Here is a 15,418-nt window from a genome sequence, read left to right on the forward strand (position 1 = left end):
CAGGTCTGTGATGAACTTCTGAGAAATATTAATAGACAAAACTATGTACTGTTCTGGAGTCATCTTTCATCACACTGCATGTGAAACTGGTGTCACTGAGGTCAATGAAAATTAACCTGGATGATTTTACACTGAACATCAAGTTAACGACTGAGCCTTTACCTCATGTCATACCATCCTGCTGGCTAGTGATAAAGGTACTGTACATGGGATATGATTAGAGACTCACTTGAAGAGTCATCCCACCATTTTCAGCCAAGCAAAGTTGCCAGAAGCAAGCAGATCATCGTAAGGGTAGAGGAATGGGGCAAGAACTAGATCAAGGAATGGTACCTCACTGGAACAAGCCTTTTGGCCTAATTAGCTCACAACGATGTTTTCTCCTCCACGAATGCCAATTATCTAACACAATCTTCCTGATCATTCTTGAAATCCTTTAATATCCCTATTTCTATGCAAAACAAAATAATGTGTGGCTGAAGAAGTCAACATAATGGTTGGGGCTGATCATATAATACCCAGATGCACAGTAATTTATTTTAGCAGACAGTGGCGAACTTCTGGAATCCTCTGCCCCAGGGAGGTTGTTCATGTGGAGATAGGTGGTTTTGAAAGACTGGGAAACTGAGGGTTATGGGAATCTGGCACAGTTGAGAAGCTGAGGCCTGAGGTGGTTCAACCAAGAGCATTCTGGGTGGTGAGATAGGTTTCAGGGCCCAGTTGGCCTTACCCTGCTTCTATTTCATTGGCTTCTTTTGGGCTTATCCTTTTTCTCTAAAGAGATTCTTTCAAATACAACACATAATTATCTGTTTTACGGCCTAACAGAATTTACCAGAGGTGACTAGTTAAAGGTAACAGAAGCTCAGACGGTGCAGTGTAACGAGAAAGAATTTTGAATTATTCCCATGAACTGTGTCAGCATATCCTTTATTTCAGTCCAGCATTAAATTCTTGATCATCCTTCCAAAAAATATTATTTTTTTTTCTGATGATGCTGTTCCTGCTTAGCTTGAATATCTACGATTTCTCCTGGAGTTCACTCTTTATACATCTGCGTTTTTGAATTTGTTTCTACATGAACCATTTGAGGATACTTTTAGACTAAATATCCAGGGAAATTGACTTTATCAGAAGTCTCTATGCAGATTTCTAACTTTCAGGTAAATTCTACAAAATTGTCATATGAAGAGTGTTGGATAGCTTTGGGCCTGTATTCACTAGAATTCAGAAGAATGAGGTGTCCTTTTAGAACAGAAATGAGGAGGTATTTCTTTAGCCAGAGAGTGGTGAATCTGTGGAATTCCTTGCCACAGGCAGCCGTGGAGGCCAAGTGGGAGGGGGAGGGCTGACCCTCCCACTTTCAAATCCCTTACTAGCTCTTCTTTCAGTTAATCCTGACGAAGGGTCCTGGCCCGAAACGTCGACTGTACCTCTTCCTAGAGATGCTGCCTGGCCTGCTGCGTTCACCAGCAACTTTGATGTGTGTTGCATGTATATTTAAGGCAGAGGTTGATAGATTCTTGATTGGTCAGGGCACAGAGGGATATGGCAAGAAGGCAGGACATTGGGGCTGAAAGGAAAAATGGATCAGCCATAATGAAATGGTGAAGCAGACTTGATAGGGCAAATGGCCTAATTCTGCTCCTATATCTTATGGTCTTATGGTCTCAAAAATTTTCATTAGGAAAAAGAAAATAGAAAAAGATTACCTTTCAGCACTTCCATAAGGAAGTTCTTTAATGGGTACATATTATACACATCTGCTGTCCTTGTGTTGCTGTTGCTGTCATCCCAACCATTCTCCACAATTAGTATTTTTGAATTGTTGTACTCTGTTTGAATCCAAGAGAGAAGTTGTCTCAGAAAATATTTTTTCGATTGGTTAAATAGTAGTTTTGTGTCCAAAAGTCGAAAACTTAATGGTCCAAATGAGAGAGCGAAGAAGTCGGCTGTTTTTGTTATTTTCATTTTCTCTTCATCATCAAAAACTGGCAGTAGAGATTTAAGCTTATCTTTCATACATGCTGGATAATCGCCATCTACAAATATTGGCTTGGCGAACCACCCTAGTACAGAGTTGATGGAGCACTGGCATAGCTGCACGGTTTCTGGATTAATGTCTCCATTTTTTGGCCCAACCCAGTGGGAAGCCAAAGCGATTGACACGTAGCCCTGTTGAGACTGGCGAAAGTGGTCATTGTAGATATGCCAGGTCCTGGAGTGTGCCTGAAAATAGACACATTAAACATAAGATAACATTCAATTCATTTATAGATATAGAGATATTTACTTGATATCATTGCACATTAAAGCCAAAATCTGTTCCAAACTACTGTTGCTCAGATACAAGTTACTTTCACACTGGCCTACATTGGTTGCCAAGTAATGTTGCAATTTTATATAACTTACTGGCATTTAATCTTCTTTTGCAGTTCATTAAGAATATATCTTGCAATCGATGATGCCAAAATACATTAACACCAGCAGTTAATTTTTATCAAAATTAAAATCTAATATCTGTAAAATATAGAGCCTTTGATGCCCTCCAGTAATTTTTACTGAAAGATTTTGTTACCTTCCAGAAAATACAGATTGTTCAATATTGGAACAAAGGTGTTAATAGTTTCAGATGAACAGATCAGTATTTAACATCAAGTAAATTGAAATTATAAATTGACTATCTGTTATTTGTCAAGTAGGTTGTCGTGCACAATTCTGGTTTGATGGAGGCAGATGTGAGAGCACGGAGGAACATCTGGTGAAACTTCTGAAATGCCTGTTTCGCTGCCGCTGATACTTGTGTGATCCAGAATCTCCGGAGGGGAAGGCCCCGAATCCTCGACTTTGCCTGTTGCTTGGCAGCCAGGGCCGGAGTCGAAGTGCTCGGCAGAGATGGTGCTCAGTGCTCAGTGTCGGAGGGCTGGTCAGAGGCTCGAAGTTTTCGGACGGACTCAGAGTCGGACTGTGGTCTGGTGTTTCTAGGATGCTGCATCGGCAAGTTTGCGGCGCTGGAAGCTCATGGCAGGGAGAGTTTCTCCCTTCTACCGTCTGCGTGAGATGTTGGGGCTATCGGGACTTTGAGACTTTTTTTTTTACCGTGCCTGTGGTCTGCTCTTATCAAATTGCAGTATTGCTTTGCACTGTTGCAACTATATGTTATAATTATGTGGTTTTTGTCAGTTTTAGTCTTGGTCTGTCTTGTGTTTGTGTGATATCATACTGGAGGAACATTGTATCATTTTTTAATGCATGCATTTCTTAATGACAATAAACGAGGACTGAGTGTCCTCATAATCTAAATTTAGATTATAAGAACACTCAGTCCTCTTTTATTGCCATTTAGAAATGCATACATGCATTAAGAAATGATACAATGTTTCCCCAGAGTGATATCACAGAAAACAGGACAGACCAAAGTCTCAAAGTCCTGAATCAATCGACACCTGAGTCCCCAATAGCAGGCGGCAAAAGGGGAGAAACTCCCTGCCATAAGCCTTCAGGCACCGTCAACTTGCCGATACCTTGGAAGCAGCCGACCACAGCCGACACTGAGTCCATCCGTCCGAAAACTTTGAGCTTCCAACCAGCCTCTCCGATACAGCCTCCTGAGCGCCATCCTCTGCCGAGCATCTTCGACCTCTCCCCGGCCACTGAAACATGCAAAGCCGAGGATTTCGGGGCCTTCGGCTCTGGAGATTCCGGTTACCATACAGTAGCAGCTGCAGCGAAGAGGGCATTTCAGAAGTTTTCCAGATGTTCCTCCATGTTCTCACGTCTGTCTCCATCAAATCAGAATTGTGCACGATCTCCGACTTGACAGATAACAGATATCATCACCAAAGTGGCTGCGCGCGCTGCCGTCGTGCCGCCATCTTCTCCCCCCTCCCAGGAGGATTTTATTCATTACATTAAAGGTATGATATAAATGAAGGGGCTTATTAAAATGTAGTTACTGGAGATACATTTCTGATGATTATCTTAGTGCATCTTCAAAGCAACATTTTGACTTCGACCCAGCTGATAGAACAGGAAGATCATTAGAAGAGCTGTAGAGATACAACATCAAAACAGGCACTTCTGTGCACTGTGTCCACACTGACTATTAATCAGATACATTTGTTTAGTCCCTTTCACAATCTCTGGATGTCCAAAAGCACTTTTGAGCCAATTAAATACTCTTTCTTCTCTGTTATCATGAAGGGAAAGCAACATAAGATTTGTAAAAGCAAACTTCCACAATCAAAAAGTTGGTGATTGTCAGCAATCTGACTTCATGATGTTAGTGAATGCATGAACAGTGGACAGAAAACCAGAACAGATCCCAGTTGCAAATTGAAATTAAAACCATTGGGTATTTTATATCTATGCGAGATAGTAGATAAAGCCTCAGTTTAACATTTTCAATGAAAGACAGCATCTCTGATAGAGTAGCAGTCTTTCAGTACTGGGCCGGATTCTCACTCTAAATCTCTGGTTAAATACACACACACAAAACGCTAGAGGAACTCAGCAGATCAGGCAGCATCTATGGAGAGGAAAGAGCAGTTGGTGTTCTGGCATGCCACTGTAGGGTCTCTCAGTAAGGCTAACTGCTAAGGCTAATGTAATAGCTTCTCTGTAGTGTTAACTGCTGAGGTAATAGTTTTTCAGTAGCAGCGATGTTTGGGTTATAACTATAGATAACGGGTGGCTAGCCAATGGGAGGAATGTTATTCTTTCTTGTATGTCTGGGAGCTGGGGTTTTTCATGGGTTTTCGGTCGAGAAGAGTGAAGAGGAAGGACAAGTGCCGAGAGCGCTGGGTGATCACCAGGCGACGTATACTGGAATCCGAGGGTCCAGGGGTCAGCGACATTTCGGCAGAGGTCATTTATGGAGGAATACCTGAGGCGTGAGCTCCAACGATTTTGTGCACAAACTATTTAATAAAAGTGGCGCCTTTTACTCTTATATTTTGTTTCTCTACTAACCACATAGCTAAAGTAAGAGTTATAAAGTGTAGTCATTTAATCGCATATTGTGTACTGTCTGATATTTTGCATTGCAGGTTTGTACAGGGGTACATTACACAGCATCCACCCAAACTTGCATACCCTGCTTGGCGGGGCCAAAAGCTGATTCCCCTAGACTAACGTGAGTGGCAAGCCAGGTGGGCTACACGACCTTCTATCAGGACCCAACATAGACTTCTTATTCCTCTCCATAGATGCTGCCCGACCTGCTGAATTCCTCCAGCATTTTGACCATAAGACTAAAAGACATAGGAGCAGAATTAGGCTATTCAGCCCATCAGGTCTGCTCCACCATTCCATCATAGCACAGCTACTTGAAGAGGATAACAGGGCAGACATAGAGTGGACAACCCTTATAATATCCCTGTGCTAAAATCTTAATTCATTTTCTACCCTGTAGCTTTAAGATCTTAAACATAAGACACTCTGCAGATGCTGGAAATCCAGAGTAATACACAGTAAGACAACAGATCAGGCTGCATCTATGGAGAGGATCAAAGAGTCAACACTTCAGGCCAAGACCCTTCATTCTTTTCTGAAATGTTGACTCTCCATTCCTCTCCATAGACACTCTGCAACCTGCCTGTTATGTTTGTGTTGATAAAAGACAAACTTAGCATGGGTAAAACTAAACACGAGGAATTCTGCAGATGCTGGAAATTCAAGCAACACACATCAAAGTTGCTGGTGAACGCAGCAGGCCAGGCAGCAACTATGGGAAGAGGTACAGTCAACGTTTCAGGCCGAGACCCTTCATCAGGACTAACTGAAAGAAGAGATAGTAAGAGATTTTAAAGTGGGAGGGGGAGGGGGAAATCCAAAATGATAGGAGAAGACAGGAGGGGGAGGGATGGAGCCAAGAACTGGACAGTTGATTGGCAAAAGGGATATGAGAGGATCATGGGACAGGAGGCCCAGGAAGAAAGAAAAGGGGGAAGGGGGGATAAAACCCAGAGGATAGGCAAGGGGTATAGTGAGAGGGACAGAGGAAGAAAAAGGAGAGAGAGAAAAATAATGTGTATATATAAATAAATAACGGATGGGGTACGAGGAGGAGGTGGGGCATTAGCGGAAGTTTGAGAAGTCAATGTTCATGCCATCAGGTTGGAGGCTATCCAGACTGAATATAAGGTGTTGTTCCTCCAACCTGAGTGTGGCTTCGTCTTTACAGTAGAGGAGGCCGTGGATAGACATATCAGAATGGGAATGGGACGTAGAATTAAAATGTGTGGGCACTGGGAGATCCTGCATTCTCTGGCGGACAGAGCGTAGGTGTTCAGCGAAACAATCTCCCAGCCTGCGTCAGGTTTTGCCAATATATAGAAGGCCATATCGGGAGCAACAGACGCAGTATATCACCCCAGCCGACTCACAGGTGAAGTGTTGCCTCACCTGGAAGGACTGTCTGGGGCCCTGAATGGTGGTAAGGGAGGAAGTGTAAGGGCATGTGTAGCACTTGTTCCGCTACAAGGATAAGTGTCAGGAGGGAGATCGGTGGGGAGGGATGGGGGCGACGAATGGACAAGGGAGTCGCGTAGGGAACGATCCCTGCGGAAAGCAGAGAGCGGGGGGGAGGGAAAGATGTGCTTAGTGGTGGGATCCCGTTGGAGGTGGCGGAAGTTACAGAGAATAATATGTTGGACCCGGAGGCTGGTGTGGTGGTAGGTGAGGACCAGGGGAACCCTATTCCTAGTGGGGTAGCAGGAGGATGGAGTGATGTCTACTATAAGCCTACTGACTCTCACAGCTATCTGGACTATTCCTCTTCTCACCCTGTCTCTTGCAAAAATGCCATCCCCTTCTCACAATTCCTCTGTCTCCGCTGCATCTGCTCTCAGGATGAGGCTTTTCATTCCAGGACGAGGGAGATGTCCTCCTTTTTTAAAGAAAGGGGCTTCCCTTCCTCCACCATCAACTCTGCTCTCAAATGCATCTCCCCCATTTCACGCACATCCGCTCTCACTCCATCCTCCTGCTACCCCACTAGGAATAGGGTTCCCCTTGTTCTCACCTACCACCCCACCAGCCTCCAGGTCCAACATATTATTCTCCGTAACTTCCGCCACCTCCAAAGGGATCCCACCACTAAGCACATTTTTCCCTCCCCCCCGCTCTCTGCTTTCCGCAGGGATCGCTCCTTACGTGACTCCCTTGTCCATCTGTCGCCCCCATCGCTCCCCACCGATCCCCCTCCTGGCACTTATCCTTGTAAGCGGAACAAGTGCTACACATGCCCTTGCACTTCCTCCCTTACCACCATTCAGGGCCCCAGACAGTCCTTCCAGGTGAGGCGACACTTCATCTGTGAGTCAGCTGGGGTGATATACTGCGTCCGTTGCTCCCAATGTGGCCTTCTATATATTGGTGAGACCTGACGCAGACTGGAAGATCGTTTCACTGAATACCTATGCTCTGTCCGCCAGAGAAAGCAGGATCTCCCAGTGGCCACAAATTTTAATTCCACGTCCCATTCCCATTCTGATATGTCTATCCACGGCCTCCTCTACTGTAAAGACGAAGCCACACTCAGGTTGGAGGAACAACACCTTATATTCCATCTGGGTAGCCTCCAACCTGATGGCATGAACATTGACTTCTCTAACTTCTGCTAATGCCCCACCTCCTCCTCGTACCCCATCCGTTATTTATTTATATACACACATTCTTTCTCTCTCTCTCTCTCTCTCCTTTTTCTCCGTCTGTCCCTTTCATTATACCCCTTGCCCATCCTCTGGTTCCCCCCCCCCCTTGTCTTTCTCCCCGGACCTCCTGTCCCATGATCCTCTCATATCCCTTTTGCCAATCAACTGTCCAGCTCTTGGCTCCATCCCTCCCCCTCCTGTCTTCTCCTATCATTTTGGCTCTCCCCCTCCCCCTCCCACTTTCAAATCTCTTACTCACTCTTCCTTCAGTTAGTCCTGATGAAGGGTCTCGGCCCGAAACGTCGACTGTACCTCTTCCTAGAGATGCTGCCTGGCCTGCTGCGCTCACCAGCAACTTTGATGCGTGTTGCATGGGTAAAACTAACACATATTTATTTACAGTAATGGCTCTAGCTCCACATGATCATGCGTGACCAGCTCACCAACATCACTTCCGGTTCTGGGTGAACCACCTGCAACTGGACACTGCAGTTCTTTATTATGTACACACATAATAACACATCTTTCTCCATTAAAGAAAAAACAAACACAATACTCTGTCCTCATAAACCTGCAAGAAACAATTATGCTTTCCAATAAAGATGTTTACATTAACTTCAATTGTAATGAGCAAATACAGTTCCTTATTCACTCATTGACACTCAATCAGTCTCCAAGGTGGTTTGATTATCCTTTTTGGTCATCTGTTTGTCTCCATGGGTGTATTGCTTTCATCTGCTGTGTTCAGTCTCTGATCAACATGTTCATTTTTTTCACATCCTTCTGCCAAGATCCTATCTGTTCATCTCTGTTCTTGTTCTTGCTGTGTGACCATAATTCACTCCATGTGCCTCATAATGGAGCCCTGGACTACATCGATGTGATTAGTGAGTCTTTGTACAAGTTCTACTTGATCTGGCCTCAATTCACAGAGCTCCTTCTGTTGGCTGTGTATCATAGATAGCAACTCCTCCTGTCGGTTTATGTTGAACTTGTGCTGTTGTTATGATCTTGGGATTGCGTAGTCTCACCATCTTCCTTTTTATTTTTCATCTTCAACTTCAGAGAGGATCGTGGAGATATTTTTGATTTCCAGTCTTCAATGGGAAATTGGTGAGAGACAGATATGGAACCAAAGCTGCATGATGTGGAAGCAAGACTGGTGACTTTTTTATCATGTTCTTCATCACTCTGTTCCATAATGGCATCCTGACTGTCATGCTGGTGTAACTGGTATGGATGTCTGTGGAAGGTGGAGTTATTGTGCTTCTCTTGCATAATTCTCTGGAATTCTCATGGATGCTATCATGTCTTTCTCGAGTTACATCAAGTAAGCATCCGAGTCCCTTAAAGACATCTGCTTACTCTTCCATGAGTGAATTGTGGTCATCTTTGGCCTGTGAAGCCACTAGGAAAACTCTTCTCACCAGGTTGAGCTTTTCACATGAATTGAGACCTAATATTGGCTATACAAGTTTCCCCCGCCATCCGAAGGTAGAGCGTTCCTATGAAACGGTTCGTAAGCCAAAATGTCGTAAAGTGAAGAAGCAATTACCATTTATTTATATGGGAAAATTTTGTGAGCGTTCGCAGACCCAAAAATAACCTACCAAATCATGCCAAATAACAAATAAAACCTAAAATAACAGTAACATATAGTAAAAGCAGGAATGATATGATAAATACACAGCCTATATGAAGTAGAAATACTTCTCCACAATCATTACTGAACTGTTCTCCATAGCAAAAATCTCACACAAGCGCCATCGGCAGAAAATCTCACGCAAGCGCTGTTGGCAAAAACACTCTCTCCAGTAAACTTTAAGCTATGAAGCTGCCAAATCATACCAAATAACACGTAAAAATACGCAGCCTATATAAAGTAGAAATAATGTATGTACAGTGTAATATCACTTACGGGAATCGGGAAGACAGCTTGCCGAGCACACTGATGATGGTGTATTAGACTGAGTCGTCGCAGGTTGAGTGGTGCAGTGGTTCCCACCCTCCGGGCTGCCGAGCGATACATTGTCGCGAAGCATGCAGGGGTCCAGCAGTAGCCAGGAGGTACACAGCACATCTTTAAGGAAAAAGCTGAAATAAACAAGCTAATTAATTAGGTGCCGCCCGACACGTAATTGTCGGCCCAGATCAATGCCAATTTCCGATTGTGTTGTCTCTGATCTGGGCCGACAATTACGTGTCGGCGGCACCTAATTAACTAGCATGTTTATTTTGGCTTTTTTCTTAAAGATGTGCTGTGTGCCTTCCAGCTACCGTTGCATTCTCCGCGAATCGATATCTGTTTGCGTCCTGGGTGTTGGGGTGGTGGGACACTGGGGTGTCATCTCGTCGTCTGTTTCCATTAGGGCAGGCAGCTCATCTTCTCCTATGACTGCCCGCCTTGATGTCGAAGGTCGAGGTTCATCGTCTGCTGTGGCTGATGTGGAAGGCTTGCTTGACTGCTGAGCCTCATGCATTTTTCTATCACACAGTTGTTTGTAAGCACTCAAACCATCCTGCAAGTATCTCCTAAATTGACGTACCCTTTCAAAATTAAAGTCGTGCTTTATCATTACTCATTCGGTTTCAATTGTTATCCTTTTTTCTTCCAATTGCATCAGCTCTTCATCTGTCAGTTCTTGGTGATGGGATGCCAAAACCTCTTCAACATCATGTTCGTCAGCTTCCACAAGCCAAACTCACGTTGTCCTTACTTCGTTCACCACGATCAAAACACTTGATTATGTCTAGTTTTAAGCTAAGTGTAACATCCTTACGAGCTCTTTTAAGCTTTTCCAGTACCATAGAACTCATCTTGCAAACGGCTGCTCAGAGGCTCGTGTTTAAGCAATGCCGTTCGGAATCCGAGAGAGAGCGGTTGCTCGGGGCGCGCGCTGCCTTTTATCGCACGCTGATTTTTTTTCCGTAACAGTGAAAACACCTTCTGAAAGCGAAAACAGGGTACTAATGTATGTCTTTCATAACAGTGAGGTTTCGTAAAGCGAACGTTTGAAAAGTGGGGGACACCTGTACTCAATTTACAACAATCAGTGGCTGTGCCTGTAGGTGCTGCCCTTGTGCGTAACAGCCCCCTTTTACAGGTACAATCTCTCCAATATAGCCTGTCACTTTTAACGTCACTGGATAAATCTAGCTCTCCACTTTGAGAGTCTTGTAACCATCCATAGACAGCAGATTTACCTGGGCTCAACTGTCAAGCTTGAATGGAATTATTGTCTCATTCACAGTCACTGGAACAATCCATTCATTTTTACAAAGGCTTCCTCCATTTCCTCAGCAGCCATGTGTACCTTTCTCTTGGTAGCCCCAGCTTTGCAGCACTTTGCAAAATGATTCTTCTTCCCACAATTTTGTCGGGTTTTCCATAAGCAGGAAATGTTTTTGGAATGTGACTACCTCCACATTTGCTGTTTCAGCCTTCCTCTTTGCTTTGCTGTTGCTTTTGGGAAATGCTTTGTGCACTATTCCTTAGTGCATGCTGTGAAAGCAGTTATTCCTGCCCTGTGCAGCTCCTTAGCTTGAGGTCATGTGGCCTCCCCTGCCCTACACATACTTCCAGCCTTTTCCAATGTCAAAGCTTTATCATGGAGCAATCTTTCTCTGTCCATTATCTGGGATTCTGCAAAACTATTTTGTCTCTAACTAGTGAGTCCGTCAAATCCCCAAGCTCACAGGATTTACTCAGTGTGTGAAGCTTAGCTAAGTATTGATCAAAGCTAACACTTTGTTTCTGGTCACAGGAAAAGAACTTCTATCTTTCAAACGTGATGTTTTTACTTGGAACAAAATGCTCCTCAATTTGAAAGCTTCTTCATCAATTACATGTAGAAAGATAGACGCTTTCAAATTTTCACCCACACCTCCAGCTCTACATGCTCATAAGTACGTAGTGAATCACTGTTTGAAGTGATTTCAGTTATCAGTTAGATTGCCCGTAGACTGCAGTGGTGCAGGAGGACTCAGGTTATACATTACTGGAATTTACAGCTTCTCTCACCTTAATCTCTTGGAGAACTTCTGGACATAGTGTGTTCAAGAAATAAGGAAAGGGAAGATAGAGTATGAAAGTAAATTAGCACAAAATATAAAAACAGATAGCAAAAGTTTTGATAAATATATGAAGCAGAAGAGGGTGGCTAAAGTCAACGTAGGCCCCTTTGAAGACAAGAAGGGGAAATTGATTTTGGGTGATAAGGAAATGGCTGAGGCATTGAATGACTATTTTGTGTCGGTCTTCACAGTGGAGGACATGTCTACTATACCAAAGAAGGATGTTATGGACGAAATGGGAGGTGAGGACCTCAATAAAATCACAGTCACTAAAGAGATAGTGATGAGCAAACTAGAGGGCCTGAAGGTAGATAAGTCCCCTGGTCCAGGTGGGATGCATCCCAGAGTGCTGAAGGAATTGGCGGAGGTTATAGTAGACGCATTGGTAATCATTTATCAAAACTCTCTAGACTATGTGCAGGTCCCAGCAGATTGGAAGACAGCAAATGTCACGCTACCTTTTAAAAAAGGATGCAGGCAAAAGATGGGCAACTGTAAGCCAGTTAGCTTAACATCTGTAGTCAGGAAAATGCTTGAATCTGTCATTAAGGAAGAAATAGCGAAACATTTAGAAAGGAGTGGTTCCATTAGACAGATGCAGCATGGATTCAGAAAGGGCAGGTCCTGTTTGACAAACTTACCAGAGTTCTTTGAGGACATAATGAGCTCAGTGGATAGAGGGGAACAGGTGGATGTTGTATACTTGGATTTCCAGAAGGCGTTCAATAAGGTGCTGCACAAGAGACTTATAAATAAGATATGGGTGCATGGAGTTGGAGGAAATGTATTGGCATGGATAGTGGATTGGTTAACCGATAGAAGGCAGAGAGTTGGTAGAAATGGGTGTTTCTCCGGTTGGCAGTCTGTGGTGAGTGGGGTGCCACAGGGGTCGGTGCTGGGCCCACAGCTGTTTACCATTTACATTGATGATTTGGAAGAGGGGACTGAGTGTAGCGTAGCAAAATTAGCTGATGACAATAAACTGAGTGGAAAAGCAAATTGTATAGAGGATGTATAGAGGATGTGGAGAGTCTGCAGAGGGATATAGATAGGTTAAGTGAGTGGGACAAAGTCTGGCAGATGGAATACAATGTTGGTAAATGCGAGATCATCCACTTTGGAAGGAATAATTGAAGAGCAGATTATTTTTTAAATGGTGAAAGATTGCAGCATGCTGTTGTGCAAAGGGACTTGGGAGTGGTTGTTCGTGAATTGCAAAAAGTTGGCCTGCAGGTACAACAGGTTATTAAGAAGGCAAACAGAATGTTGGCCTTCATTGCTAGAGTGATTGAATTCAAGAGCAGGGAGGTCATGCTGCAACTATACAGGTTACTGGTGAGGCCACACCTGGGGTACTGTGTGCAGTTCTGGTCTCCATACTTGAGGAGGGATATACTGACTTTGGAGGCAGTGCAGAGGAGGTTCACCAGGTTGATTCCAGGGATGAAGGGGTTAACCTATGAGGAGAGATTGAGTCGCCTAGGACTATACTCTCTCAAGTTCAGAAGAATAAGAGGGGATCTTATAGAAACATACAAAATTTTGAAAGGGATAGATAAAAGTAGGAAAGTTGTTTCCATTCGTAGGTGAGACTAGAACTAGGGGACATTGCCTCAAGATTCAGGGGAGAAGATTTAGGACAGAGATGAAGAGAAACTGTTTTTCCCAGAGAGTGGTGAATCTGTGGTATTCTCTGCCCAGGGAAGCAGTTGAGGTTTCCTCACTAAATATATTTAAGAAACAGCTAGATAGGTTTTTACATAGTAAGGGAATTAAGGGTTATGGGGAGAAGGCAGGTAGATGAAGCTGATTTTACAGACATATCAGCCATGATCTTATTGAATGGTGGGGCAGGCTCGATAGGCCGGATGGCCTACTCCTGCTTCTATTTCTTAAGTTCTTATGTTCTCTCACCTCTTTGGCCGACCTCACTTGCTGCTAGCACTTTCAATACTGTACTCGCGTAGTCTTTTTTTTCCCTGTTGGAACCTGCACCTCTTTTTAGTTGTTCGCGGTATTCATTATTCTCTGTGCTTAGACTCACACTGATTTCTGGCACCATGTTATGTTTGTTCTTGATAAAAGGCAAACTTAGCATGGGGAAAACTAATATGTATTTCAAACAAACTCTTCTCGGGCTTCCAGCCGGTTACAAGTAACGATTATAATTGACGAACTCTGCCATTTTCATCAGGGATGGGGCCTGGGTCTGTCTACTCAGGTGGTATTTATACCCTCATAGCCAGTCCTTCCTGATTGGTTAGTCCTCATCCAATCAGGTTTCCACTCCCCCACCTTGTTTACAATCGAATTCCAGTTCTTAATTAGAGCAAGACCTTCGTCTTTGTTAAAGTTCTTTTCCTCTCGTTTTATTTCAATGGATTCCTTTACCAGGAGCATCCATCTGGGTTACCTAGAGAAATCGGCGGTGGCAGAACATAGCATTAACAACGGCCATAGGATTGACTTTGATGGCACAAGACTACTATGCTGCACCAATGCCTTTTCGGACTGCCTGGTAACAGAAGACATTGAAATAAAAATAGTGGAAAAGAATTTTAACGAAGATGAATGTCTCACTCTAAGTAGGAACTGGAATTCAATTGTAAATAAGGTGGGAGAGTTGAAACCCGTTCAGATGAAGACTAACCAATGAGGAGGGATGGACCATGAGGGCAAAAATACCACCAAACTAGACATGCCCAGGCATCATCCCCAATTAAGATGACAGTTTGTCATTCAAATGTCAATTATAATGGATACCTGGACCTGGCTGGAAGCCCAAGAAGAGTTTATTTGTCATATATGCCGGGTAAGCACTCAATAAGTGACCCCCAACAGGGCTGGTTATGTGATCTAAGGAGGCATTGGGGGACCTTCAAGATTTTTGGGTAGGGGTTGGTAAGCAGCACCCTAACCTGAGGCACGAGACCTGACCGACTGTTAGTAAAGCAGGTACCTCCAAAAAAAAGGGCAAGTCAGTGGAACACAGGAAGCAGCAGGTGAGCACTCGTTGTCACAATGCGTCTGAAACTTGGCAATCTCATCTGACCTTACCAACCAAACAGATATTATTGGGGATGCATAAACTTGCAACCAGTATGCCCTGCAGTTCCCCTTGACTTGCGGCATGGAACGAGTTCATGCAATTTAACAGTTGGTAAGTCAAGTACACCCTCTCAACTTATCTTACAGATCTACGGAAAACAGGTTGTGCAATGATACAGTGCTGGCTGGAACTAAACGGTGAAATAGTGCCAATCAGTGGAACTGCCCACCTACCCCGAGGATTCCTCTTCAGTGTTCAAAGCAACCTCGGCTTCATATGTGCGGTCAAGAACCATCTTTGGGGATTATGAGACCTTATGTGATTGGTCATTTGCACTAACTGGAATAATATAAAGGTAGCTTGCTGAAAACCAGCTCTATCCCAACTAACCATTCAGGTTCCAATCTGAATCCTTGTCAGCATAATTTTCGCTGTTGTTTGTCTTTATCTTTGCCTCACCTCGAAAAGTGGTGCACATTCGAGTCATTTGCCAAGAAAGCTAAAATAACCTTGATATTGGTCTCATTGCTTCTGATAACATTTCCAAAATGATAGCAAAATGTGGAAAATCTCATACAACTGGTAAAAGATTAATAATGCCTGCTGTATCAGAAATGGATACCGGTATTTTAAGAGTAAT

At 43.8% G+C, this 15,418-nt stretch overlaps 1 protein-coding gene across 2 annotated transcripts in view; it reads right to left on the bottom strand.

The window, feature by feature from the left end:
* The window catches only part of kl (klotho), a 105,175-nt gene that overhangs the window by 47,331 nt on the left and 42,426 nt on the right, over positions 1-15,418 (bottom strand). For both annotated transcript variants that reach the window (XR_011886562.1, XM_072262915.1), the window contains exon 2: positions 1,713-2,229. Coding sequence is in view for 1 of the 2 variants with exons in the window: in XM_072262915.1 (XP_072119016.1) it covers positions 1,713-2,229 (517 nt within the window). In the remaining variant the exon portion in view is untranslated. The remainder of the gene's footprint in view (positions 1-1,712; positions 2,230-15,418) is intronic.

Source organism: Mobula birostris, chromosome 7 (genome assembly GCF_030028105.1).
Source record: "Mobula birostris isolate sMobBir1 chromosome 7, sMobBir1.hap1, whole genome shotgun sequence".
In the NCBI taxonomy this organism is placed as follows: domain Eukaryota; kingdom Metazoa; phylum Chordata; class Chondrichthyes; order Myliobatiformes; family Myliobatidae; genus Mobula; species Mobula birostris.